The sequence below is a fragment of the Argopecten irradians genome, chromosome 7, assembly GCF_041381155.1.
Source record: "Argopecten irradians isolate NY chromosome 7, Ai_NY, whole genome shotgun sequence".
Lineage (NCBI taxonomy): Eukaryota > Metazoa > Mollusca > Bivalvia > Pectinida > Pectinidae > Argopecten > Argopecten irradians.
Window position 1 is genome coordinate 19,129,927 of NC_091140.1, and position 12,721 is coordinate 19,142,647.

General features: G+C 37.1%; 2 protein-coding genes across 2 annotated transcripts; one reads left to right on the forward strand and one right to left on the reverse strand.

Moving 5' to 3' along the window:
- Positions 1-877: 877 nt before the first annotated feature.
- On the forward strand, positions 878-7,812 carry LOC138327776 (temptin-like). The gene is made up of 4 exons (XM_069274143.1): positions 878-1,313; positions 3,300-3,471; positions 4,126-4,203; positions 7,377-7,812. Exons 1-4 carry the CDS (start codon positions 1,119-1,121, stop codon positions 7,385-7,387), a joined length of 456 nt encoding a protein of 151 aa, XP_069130244.1. The 5' UTR covers positions 878-1,118; the 3' UTR covers positions 7,388-7,812.
- LOC138327775 (uncharacterized) lies at positions 7,354-12,704 on the reverse strand. Its single transcript, XM_069274142.1, has 4 exons — positions 12,548-12,704; positions 10,218-10,574; positions 9,350-9,637; positions 7,354-7,489 (listed from the first exon to the last, which is right to left on the reverse strand). The coding sequence occupies exons 1-4, from the start codon at positions 12,633-12,635 to the stop codon at positions 7,434-7,436; spliced, it is 789 nt and encodes a 262-aa protein (XP_069130243.1). The 5' UTR covers positions 12,636-12,704; the 3' UTR covers positions 7,354-7,433.
- Between the last annotated feature and the right edge of the window lie 17 nt (positions 12,705-12,721).

A 12,721-nucleotide genomic window follows, 5' to 3' on the forward strand; every position in this document is an offset into this window, starting at 1 on the left:
CTTTGGTACAGGAATGAGCCTGACTGTCCGACACAGCTATATGACGGAGTCTTATTCTAATTTGTAAATACATTTAATACGCTTATATGGTGTCTAGAAATCTTTTAGGCTGTGGATTATAGGTGATTTATTTTGAGTGTTCGCCTATACGAGGTAGGTTCTCGGTTCGGACGAGACATATCATAGTCTAGAAAAGAAATGGTTTCTTCTCCTGCCTGGCGCTCAGCTTAAAGGAAGATGGACGACTGGTTTTCCCGTTATCAATATAACGTGACAGGTTGGGGTGTGTCGTTCGGTGTCTTACACGACATCCTTCAGTGAGATAGCACTGTGAAATGGACAAGTGTCCTATTATTAAAAAGTGACACAATACAAATATGCCACAGCCTCTCAAACATAAACTTTGACACGCGTATCCCATTCCATACATGGAAGACCGTCCTAATAAACGTAATCAACCTAGCACTACAAAACACTTTGTTAGTATTTTAAAAGTTGTACGTTTCGTTTAAGATAAATTAAATAAGTCATTACTTGATTAAATTAACCGTACAGCTTTAAATCGTTAAAGTAATAATTGCAAATTCGTAACACTAACACTTTTAGCACAGCTTGTCCAGTAAGAATAAGACACTAATTAGCATGAGAATTAAACGATGAACCAGAGTAGAGGTAATGTATGGAAATGTTTGTGACATTTTATGGTAATTCCGTGACGTGAAAGCCATCACTTGATTAATTACTACACAATATATATACGTAACGCCGACTGTGCGTAAATCCTGCTAACTCAAACTATGTTGTTTTTTCTATGTAACCACTAACAAGATGGATGGGAGCAGTGGCATTTATTAATTTTAACAAATCATGAAGTCTGTCTATCATATAACGTCCGCCTGCTTCTTGATGTCAGACGTGTTAGCGAGTTACTAGGGTCTCAACTGTGTACATTAAATTCTGTTGTTTTACATCACATCGTGTACAATACAGATACAGTATTTTTATGTCAAACTGTGTCCCTGCTTTATTTGAGGGAAGCTGTTGAAGGTTTTGTAAACATTGTGTAACGTCGTAAGTTTCATCATCCTTTAAAGTCCGACAGGAAAGAAGATAACAGAATGCTGCTCCACGCTGTATTTATCGTGATAACGATGGTTTCTTACATTCAATCCTACCCTTCGTACCTTGACGAGATTCCAAATGGATATAATGTTAAATACAAGCCTTGTGCGGACGACGACCCAGTGAGCTGGCTTGCAGTAGGTCATGTCCAAAAGCAGGCATCAGATACAGACCGAAACAAATTCGGAGAGGTAAGATATATCAGCATTTAAAATAATACAGGGAAAAAATTATAATTATTAAAAGATACTACACCGCTGACAAATGGTATTTTTTTAATCTATTGTCGAATTAGTATTAAAGTTACTTACTTTACACTATTATCATCATTGATAAGTTTGAACTTCTTATTTTTCTTGATATTAAAAGTATTTAGAATAATTAATTTTATCCAAAAACAAACCCATGATACTATTTCTGGAATGAGGTACTGAGTGAGCAGAAAACAAACAAAAAAACAAATTATTTTATATGTATTTACACGATTAAACACAAATTATCGTCTAAATGATAAATAATAACTATATTCTGTAAGCAGTGTATATATTATGTTGCCCAAGGAAAGTAAACAGTGGCGGTAACTATATTTTATATGAATATATAACATGGATGGACACTGTCAGATCTATACAACCAGGAGTGATCATGTTAAGGACAATAACCAGGTTTTATAAAATTAAGTGTGTGTAATTACACGTAACTAGGTTAAGTCAGTTTTGTAAGCATTCTTATGAAATCCGTATAAATGCAGTATGAAGATATTTATCAATAACGTAATGAATTATTCTGAACTTTTGTTGTTGAATAATCGTTGTGTTGTAGCACTTGTAGGCATGGGACATCCAAACCTTTAAATGAAAGGCTCTGTAGTTTCCCTGTGCCTTTCACACGATTTGAATACAGATCTGGGGCATTTCAAACATTTAAATGATAAGTTTTATGCTATTTTTTGTGTTTCTCACAAACCCAGATATTTGTTTTGGAAATCCAAGTATGTAAATGAGAAGTCTTTATGTTTTATCTATGAATATAGATATATACAGTACAACTCTTCTCCTTGTATACCTGTCGCTTTGTTTCAATGGTAATCATTACAATAGCATGTCTTGCCTGTCTCTGTTCCTACATGTAAATCATTAAATAATACAACCTTTGTAGCAGCTTTACGACTAAATCCGTTATGCTTGAATGCAATTAAAACAGAAATATTATAATGAATATAAAAATCAGACAACTCCAATAGGCAGGAAAACATGATACCAACCAATAGAATTTGACTACACTACATATAAGGTCAAAGTTGTGTTTTGTTCTGTTTACGTCCTAAAACTAGTAAGTCTTAAGTACCAAGAGGAAAAAAACCAGTACGAAGATTAGTTCAGAACTGAGCTATAATAGTCATGCGCACTAGGAAACAATATTTCTTATATCTAGACAAGGTTCTGAACCAGCATATAAGTATTAACCTAAAGTGGTTTATGTTAAGTTACAATTAACATGACGTTAGTCAAAGACACGGTTTTAATTAATTCAATTCACAGCGTCTGTGTAGGAGAAATACAATAGTTGGTGGGCGAGACCCCTACCAACAATTACATCTCTCCCATCAGACACTACAAAATTATAATCAAGGCAGAAACATCATTCGTCTTCTCCACAGAAGGTTTTTGTATGTCTGCTTCTGACATTGCATATCTGAACTGCTCGTCTGTATTCATAACTTTAAAACATTAACATAATTATGTAACCCCATTAAGATATGATATTAATTTTTGACATTTTTATTATACAGTTTACACAACCTTTATCTGTAAGTAGGAAGTGTGTAAACCTACGTTTGATATATACACGTATGTCCATCAATTTAATAATAACTCAGTATTGAGTTAACATATTTTGTATAATATATCTGAATATTTGCTAACTTAAAGAATACAGACAATTACAGAAGCGTACGTTCATATAGCAAACAAAGTGTGAGCACGTCACGACTTATAATCTTGAACTGTTTGTACTGGACCGGAGCGCAGCCCGCCGTAGTTTTTCTACTATCCGCTGGGCTGCGCTCCGAAAGTATTCTTGAGCACAACCTAGCGAGGAGAATTGGTACTAAGGCGGGTAAGCCTTATACTATGTGTACTGTCTCCAACATGGTTTTTATTTGTCTTATTATACAGAGGTTCGCCTATTACAACAATACTTGGACCCTGGAACTGTGCAATGAAGATTCAGACTTGGACGGAGTGACAAATGGCGTGGAGCTTGGTTTCACTTGCACACAAAGTAACATTGATACCTGGGCTGATAATCCTACTTCTCTTACCCTCGGTACCCCTACAGGTCACCCAGGTAAGTGTAATCGTGAGGTAGATTCAGGATTAAGATATGTGTATTTAAGTGTCACATACTGAAATATACTACAATTATTTTCACTTTAGACCTTAACTAATGCATCAATATCCAATCACTTTGGCTCATGAGACACTATTTTTTAGAATTTGTCTTTTTAAAAAGCAAATAAAACCACTTTATCAGCCAAACTGTTTTGTCCAAATCAGGTCATGCTTGGATAACTGATTAACTTTACCTGACTGCAACACAGCATCGTTGCTACGCAAACTTTTGACGTCGTTCATAAACTTGTTCAGCAAGTTTAACTCTTTTGTAACATATTTGTAGTATTATACCCATATGGTTTATATAAAAAAAAAATTGATTTTTTCCCCGGTAATGTTGTTTATAACCATCTTCCTAGTATCTTGACAAACTATTCATTCTCGAAAAAGTATGGTTCATTCTTAATATGGACGATCACACTATTTGTTTCCTCTGAGCATAAGGAATATTTTCGTTGATACAGTTTGAGTTTGAGAACTGTTCGGCATCAACAGAAAAAACACTTGAGATTTTACCTGTTACTCTATAGGACAAAAAGAATCAGAAATCCACCCTACAATAAGTGAAACTTCAAAAAATAAATACGCTGAAATTTGTGTGTTACAGGGATATGTGAGCCGAATACCGGTACTTGTGTGGAACAGAACGCTAACCTGACACTCCCGGTGTGTTCCACGGCTGCAGGTGGGGCTATGTCACAATATTCTCGTATAAAAACAGCACTGGAAAGCATGAGTCTCCCGCAGCTGTTCTCTGTGTGGACAACTCTAGTCCAGCAGCAGAGAATAAACGTGGGATAAAAAATTTAATAAAGTATCCAAAGATGGCCACACCCAGCCGACAAAAGCTGGCTCTATCTTACACAATCCAGTTCAAGTTGATGAACTTCTTTGTTCATTAGACGTAATTTATGAATTATTATCATGATGCTGTTTTTGTTTTTATATTTATTTTTTTATAAGTTACACGGACATGTGTTCAGTTATCAAATATGTTGATATGTTAGACTCGATTATCTGCCCTAATACCAAGTCTCTCAGCCAGGTTGCGCTCATAGAAGCCTAACGGAGAGTGGGAAAACTACGTCAGACGATCCAGTCTTATGTTAATCGGAATCAGTTGCTCAACTTAATTAAATACCTCTTACAACATGCCAGTCGACTACTATCATTCGAATAATTGCAAAGAGTCAAATTGCATGCGTCTCAATCATCAGTGACGTCAAATGTCTGTCAACTAACTGTATATCCTAAATATTAAACACGGTCTTCGTAATAACTGGTAAATATGGTGAATGTTGGTCAGTTAACTGCCAAAGCCAAACGATTCCATATTGTCTTATACCTTCTTTCTAACACAAAATAATCGAATGTTTCCTTATTGTAAATCATTGTCGAATGTGTCCTTATAAGGAGATCTCTTCACTGTCAAACAGAGTATAAACTATCATGTCAAACTGACGAAGTCGAATGTCTCCTTAGCAACTTTCAAACAGAGTTGAATATCTCCTTATTGTTGGATAAGAATGACTCTCTAATGTTAAGAAGGAGCTAATGCCTCTTATTGCCCAACAGTCGACAGCCTTTTTATTGTCAAACAGTCGACAGACTTTTTGTTTATAGATTCGAATGACTAGTGTCAGTCAGTGTCGGATGTCTCCTTACTCTAAGAGTCGAATATCTATTGTCGGTCAGTGTCGAATGTCTACTTACTCTCAGAGTCTAATGACTAGTGCTAGTCAGTGTCGAATGTCTCCTTACTCTCAGAGTCGAATCACTAATGTCACTCAGTGTCGAATGCCACCTTACTCTCAGAGTCGAATCACTAGTGTCAGTCAGTGTCGAATGTTTCCTTACTCTCAGAGTCGAATGACTAGTGTCAGTGAGTGTTGGATGTCTCCTTACTTTCAAAGTCTAATGACGAGTGTCAGTCAGTGTCGAATGTCTCCTTACTCTCAGAGTCAAATGACTAGTGTTAGTCAGTGTCGAATGTCTCCTTACTCTCAGAGTCGAATCACTAGTGTCAGTCAGTGTCGAATGTTTCCTTACTCTCAGAGTCGAATTACTAGTGTTCGTCAGTGTCGAATGTCTCCTTACTCTCAGAGTCGAATCACTAGTGTCAGTCAGTGTCGAATGTCTCCTTACTCTCAGAGTCGAATTACTAGTGTTCGTCAGTGTCGAATGTCACCTTACTCTCAGAGTCGAATGACTAGTGTCAGTGAGTGTCGAATGTCTCCTTACTCTCAGTGTTGAATGTCTCCTTACTCTCAGAGTCGAATGACGAGTGTTAGTCAGTGTCGAATGTCTCCTTACTCTCAGAGTCGAATGACGAGTGTCAGTCAGTGTCGAATGTCTCCTTACTCTCAGAGTCAAATGACTAGTGTCAGTCAGTGTCGGATGTCTCCTTACTCTAAGAGTCGAATGTCTATTGTCAGTCAGTGTCGAATGTCTCCTTACTCTCAGAGTCGAATTACTAGTGTTCGTCAGTGTCGAATGTCTCCTTACTCTCAGAGTCGAATCACTAGTGTCAGTGAGTGTCGAATGTCTCCTTACTCTCAGAGTCGAATTACTAGTGTTCGTCAGTGTTGAATGTCACCTTACTCTCAGAGTCGAATGACTAGTGTCAGTGAGTGTCGAATGTCTCCTTACTCTCAGTTTTGAATGTCTCCTTACTCTCAGAGTCGAATGACGAGTGTTAGTCAGTGTCGGATGTCTCCTTACTCTCAGTGTCGAATGACCAGTTTCAGTCAGTGTCGAATGTCACCTTACCCTCAGAGTCGAGTGACAGGTATTAGTCAATGTCGAATGTCTCCTTACTCTCAAAGTCGAATGCCTAGTGTCAGTCAGTGTCGGATGTCTCCTTACTCTCAGAGTCGAATCACTAGTGTCAGTCAGTGTCGAATTTCTTCTTACTCTCAGAGTCGAATCACTAGTGTCGGTGAGTGCCGAATGTCTTCTTACTCTCAGAGTCGAATGACTATTGTCCGTCAGTTTCGAATGTCACCTTACTCTCAGAGTCGAATGACTAGTGTCAGCAGTGTCGAGTGTCTCCTAACTCTCAGTGTTGAATGTCTCCTTATTCTCAGAGTCGAATGATGACACCTCCCTACACTGTTTTCTTGCTGTTTATTATTTTCAAAAGGTAATCGAAGTCAACTGCTTCTCTACTTATAAAGCAGAATGTCAGTCTGCTAACCGTCAGATTGGAATGTCTACTTACAATGTACTGTCAGATTTGAATGAATATTTACCAACTATCCGTCAGAGTTTAATAATTATTCATTAACCGTTAAAGTTGAATATATACCCACTAACCGTCAGATTTGAATAACTACCAACTAATCGTCAGAGTTGAATATTTACCCACTAACCGTAAGAGTTGAATATTTACCCACTAACCATCAGGGTTGAATATTTACCCTCTAACCGCCAGAGTTGAATATATACCCACTAACCATCAAAAATCAATATAATGTTTACCCACCTTACGCCGGAGTTGAATATATGCCCACTAACCGTTAAATTTGAATGGTTTATCCACTTACCGCCAGAGCTGAATATCTATCAATTAACTAAATGTTAAAATCTTATATCATGTCTCTACTAACTTTCGAACATTCTCATTGCTAACCAGGGCCCAAATACATTTATCCTATTTTGGGATAGGGAAAACTATCCAGACGTTTTGTATCCTCATTGAATCACTGAGAAATAATTGTGATATGATGCTAAAATTATACACCTGCAAGCACCAATGCATGCTTCGCCATGTGGCAGTGTATAGTAAGGATATCTAATTCTTTACATAACATATATTACTCAGAAATGCTTTGCTAAACCAGACGCATTTATTTGTAGGAAAAAAATAAACACCATGGTAACAGTGACGATCAGGAATATAGACCAAAGAACCAATCAGCTGTCACGAGTTGCTGCACATGCGCCCGGGAGTGTGAAGTAACCATCAGAATCTACAATAAAAGAAATTTAAAAATGGAAGTTAATCGGAACATCATCTGTTTTTATAGTAGATATATCAATATTTGCAACAGGAAGCTGTGAGATTTTTTTTTCAAAACTGTAGATCTGACTCCTGTATCATCAGTAAACAACATGAGGCATGTCTAATACTTTCTTGCCTAGTGTAGGTATAAGGGTGATTGGGCATTGTAAATATTATGTTACAGGGGAAATTGTTAATTAAAGCTTTTTGAAAATGAAAACTATATTTTAGAGAAAACTGTTGACATTGTGTTTGAAGAAATTATTTGCTTAATAAATAGAGTTTTATGTACACATGTTCTTTGTTTTTACTGCTAGTGTAAAGTAAAACGATACAAAAATGAAAGCATCACCGATTCAAACATCAAATACAACTCCAATATAGATTTGTAGAAAGGAAAGAACAGTCTGCTAAAATATGGTACCTAGATATTTTGATAAAATATATTCAAATGAAACAATTACAAATCCCTCAAAATGCAAACAATGGATTGATTACATCTATTCAAGGCGCACGGAGAGTAAGGGAAACTTTTCAGAAACAGTTCACAAAACATGTGACGACAGGAAAGTAAGCGCATCATAGCAAAGTTCTCTTCTTAACACTTGATTCGATAGGACTAATTGGATCTTTCCCTACAGGGAAAGACAATGAAATATATAACCCGAGGAGGAGATTCAATGGTGTATAACCCGAGGCTTGCCGAGGTTACACTGCTATGAATCTCCTCCGAAGCTAGAGATCTCCCTGTCTTGCTCTCTAGGTAGGGATTGATCGTTTTTCTGCCCGAAATTTCACCAAAAATGTTAAAACTACATACAAATACGCGATTAAACATAACCCAACAATAAACAATAAATCAACTTGGAAATTTCTATTTTACTTTGTCAAACATGTTGCACTGTGGCAAACAGGAATCTCAATAATTTTTAAATATTCAGTCATAGAAATACTAACTAATATAGTATAAAACCCAGTTAAATAAGTCTTTTTACCGGATAAGACATCAATATCAAGGAAAACACGTGAAGGTAGGTTGGAATTCCGCTTGCGATGATCATTAGGTCAAAGTTCAGCACGAGCTCGAGTTCGAATGTGATATTGATTGTCCAATTGGACTGCATAGGTTAATTTTTATTTGCAAATGACGCTTTACAACTTCCGGATATCGTGCAAATATGATCTACGCGTGCAGACGGTCTTGCCCTGGGTAAGACAGAGAAACCTTACCTCACCGGAAGTGCAGATATCTCTGGAGTAGATGTCAGTTGCAAAGAAAACTAAAACGATAATATGACTGAATGCGGAGTCAGATGTTTCAGTAACCATTAATTATGCAAAAGTGCAATTTATGGAAATAACGGAGCCAAATATTCCCTTTATTTTTTATTCATATATTTACACTCTAACCTTGTCCCCAAACCCCCATTTGAGAAGGAAATTTCCATTAGAGAAGGTAAGAAACTTTATTTCCGTAACCGATATTCCGTTTTTTGTCAGCTGATCATATTGGAAAGTGGCCTAAATCACTTGAACGCTTACAAATAAAGAGCAATATCACTGAGCTTCTGTCGAATGAAGATTACGTTTGTCAGATCAGAAGAGCGTTTGAACGGCTCGATTATATAATGAACTTACTTCAAAGCAGTATATCTATGGTGATTTCCCATGATTCCCCTTTCAATATGTATAAAAAATGGCGGCCGCAAACTGACGCTGTCAGTATGTAGGACTGGATTTGAAGATTGTTTTTTTCCCCTTATATTTTCATAAATGTATTACCTTAAAAGTAACACGAAGGTCTGCGCCCTTATAATTACATGCTTACCTTCGCTTTCGCTTTGTTTTTCCGCTGGTACTTTTGGAAGGCGATCCATAGGAGTTCTTATTTTAGATTTTTCTATCCACGTAACTGACCAGTTCCGTTCTGATAAGTCCTTGAACTTGGAAAGTTTACCGTCCGTTCCAAAGTTGTATTTCCGCAGTTTGAATCCCAATGGAATAGTTTCTTTTACAGTATACTTGTCTTTCTGATTGCCTATGGTCACTTCTATACTCACTGATTTGGCATAGTATACAGTATGGATGAGGTAAAATTTGGTTAGGTGATGAAACCCTGTGTGAATAAGGCAAAGTTTGATCAAGTGATAAATGTCTATGTGGAATGATGTAACATTTAGTCTGTTGAAAACACATGGGAAAGAGTAAGTTTTATCGAGTGATAAAAACCTTCAATGTGAAACAAAATTAGGTCAGGTGAAGGAACTTTTTGTGAATGTAGGCGTACGTGGTTTACTCTTTGTTAAGGATATGAAACCTTACATTTTGTTAACTTCTGAGGTAAAATTTAGTTATTTCTGTAATTAAGACCTCTCAATTCATTATTAAATCATGTGTTTTATGCTACGCTCTTATTGTAGGTTATATATGAGATTTTGAGGTCTAATTCAAGAGAAATGTTCAACAGACATCCTAAAGTAAGTAATTTCTTTTCATTTTCAATAGTTGTACAACGTACCATTTGACCTTTCATAAACTTTGATAAATACAGAATAATGTACGTGCAAAGCTAAAGAATAAATCATTTATACTTGATATTGACAATTGAATGATGAAGAAAATATGTTTCACGAGGAAGCCTCAATACGACTATTAGTGTTATATACAGGAATGTAACAGTCAAAGACTATATGTACCTTTATCAGGAAAATCTACTGCAAGAGAGTTGACGTCCGGAAGATTGGGGAATGATTCTTTAAAACAACCAGTAACTTCAACATTTACCGCCTTTTTCACTCCATTTTTCATGTCTGACTCCGAGAAAACATAACTCTGATTGATGGTTGAGTTTTCTTCTTTCGTTGGCTTCATATCTTCGACCTGAAATTTGGAGTTGTCCTTCTGAACAAAGTCGCGCAGGCGACCTACCGCCATTGCTCCAGGAACGCGCCGACGAAGCTTTTCTAATGGCGACCTGGCTTCCTTCACGATTACTCCGCCAAGGCCATAGTATGAAGCGTCTTGGAGATATGGCACATGGAACACTCCCTCACCTAAAACAGATATAATGGAGGCACATTTTTTATTTGTATTTGATTGTGACTGAAAGAGGCTCGGATCGCGTATGATAGCTGTAAATGTGCTCGACTGTCTTTATTTGTTAGTGAGTCAAGTCCCTATGCAATATTCCGTGTCATCTGTACTTGACTGTCTCCTATATATAATACACGTGTTCTGTCTGTAATTGATTGGCCCATAGTCTGGTGTTGATTGTATCTGACAATTTAAGTGTACAGGCGAGAGCAGCGGCGCAGAGCATTGGATTGAGTTCCTGGGACTTTCTGGGACTTTTCCATTAGTATAGGTAAATACTGTGTGAATACTTGTCAGCTGACTTTATAATGTTGTAAATATTTATGTTACCTGCAATAAATTATAATAATTGAGTATTTTCGAGTACTAGTTTTCCTTCAACAAAACAGTCCACCCATCGCTCTGGGGTTGATATTCTTGACCCGAAGATGAAATGAGTACAGTTTAGTATCGAAATATTTACCAGAAAATATCCGTCGTTTGATAAAGTCAATAATACACACGATGTGCGTTTTTTTTTTTTTAATTATTGATAACATTTTTTTCTCGGTTTAAACGCTATCGTAAAAATGTTTAAGACACATCATTTGTTTGCACTATCGACAAGTTCCTGTGCGACTCGAAACACTGTCGACAAAACTCCTGTGCGACTCGAAACAGTACAGAACATAAAAAATGGTATAAATAACTTAATACCGACAAATTCCTGTGCGACTCGAAAAAATACAGAATATCAAAAATGATATAACTGTCGACAAGTCCCTTTGTGACTCAAAACAGTACAGAATATAAAAATTGGTATAACTGTCGACAAATCCCTGTGCGACTCGAAACCGCTTGTTGCAATGTCAGACTGATATCCTGACAACCACGTAGACAGAAAACACCGTTAATGTCATTACCCTCCTTCATAAAGTTAATGTGGTAATGTGTTTTAAGACAGATACATATTTCATATTTAGTCGTGTCTCTTCACATCTAAATCTATTTCAAAGTTTTACAAATTCACACACGTGGGTTGACGGTAATTATAATTAAGAATGATAGTGTAATTGACGTTGGTGGCCATATTGGTGAAATGGTTAACTACAGTTTCCAGTTTTGGTGACTTGTTTCCGTAGGCGGTGAGTAACTCTCGGGTTTCAGTCCTTGGCTCATTAAGACATTGTTTATAATTGATGAGATTAGATTAACTAGATTTGTTGTTTAGCAAAACTGCCGTTAAACATTCATTTAAAAATGTATCGTTGATCTTACATTTCTACAACCAGATAGTGTATCAGTTCCCCCAATTTTGGCCTTCAACTCACAATCCGGTCAACTCGCATCTCATCGCATATTTTCTGATCAAAATGATCGAAGTGCTGCAACGGTCACGACATTACCACAAAGACCGCCACCCTTGATTTGTTTGTTAATTTGTTTAGTTTTACGTCCTATTAACAGCCAGGGTCATGTAAGGACGTGCCAGGTTTGTTGGTTGAGGAAAGCCGGAGTACCCGGAGAAAAACCACCGGTCAGCGGTCAGTACCTGGCAACTGCCCCACATGGGATTCGAACCCGCATCCCAGAGGTGGAGGGCTTGTGGTAATATGTCGGGACATCTTAACCACTCGGCCACCGCGGTCACCCTTGAGTCAGGAGTTTGAAACTTATGAGGGACAGTTACCATGTACTGCGGTCTTCCACCCATTGACCTGACATGTTAATATGTATAAACTTACATATCCGTTGATAGGACATTAAAACAAATAAACGTCCTTTACCAGCCTTTTCCTTCTCTAACGCATACACTCATTCCTGGTCACACAATTTATAGCTATATGATGGTTGTCATTGACGTATGTATGTTCATGGATTGCTAGATACATATATATTTACATTTATCTTGAGAGTTTTAATTTAGATAAAATATTTACACGTTTATACATACCCATCAATTGTACGCAGACGACATCGCCCACAAATGGCCAGTCCTTTTTAGCTTCTGGCCCCAATTGCTTGAACAACTGGTTCTGCATCTCACAGGCTGGCAACAACACGATACCGGAAGATAAACATTGGGTCGGCAATCATGACATAATACCATTGTCTACGTATCTAACAT

What these genes read in the sequence shown, in the direction of transcription:
- LOC138327776 (XM_069274143.1), top strand. Translation starts at nt 1,119, where the DNA reads ATGCTGCTCCACGCTGTATTTATCGTGATAACGATGGTTTCTTACATT. An exon ending in ACCGAAACAAATTCGGAGAG is followed by an intron (nt 1,314 to 3,299) that starts GTAAGATATATC and finishes CTTATTATACAG; the next exon opens with AGGTTCGCCTATTACAACAA. An exon ending in TACCCCTACAGGTCACCCAG is followed by an intron (nt 3,472 to 4,125) that starts GTAAGTGTAATC and finishes TGTGTGTTACAG; the next exon opens with GGATATGTGAGCCGAATACC.
- LOC138327775 (XM_069274142.1), bottom strand. Translation starts at nt 12,635, where the DNA reads ATGCAGAACCAGTTGTTCAAGCAATTGGGGCCAGAAGCTAAAAAGGAC. An exon ending in AGTAGATTTTCCTGATAAAG is followed by an intron (nt 9,638 to 10,217) that starts GTACATATAGTC and finishes TTATTCACACAG; the next exon opens with GGTTTCATCACCTAACCAAA. An exon ending in AAAACAAAGCGAAAGCGAAG is followed by an intron (nt 7,490 to 9,349) that starts GTAAGCATGTAA and finishes CTTTTATTGTAG; the next exon opens with ATTCTGATGGTTACTTCACA.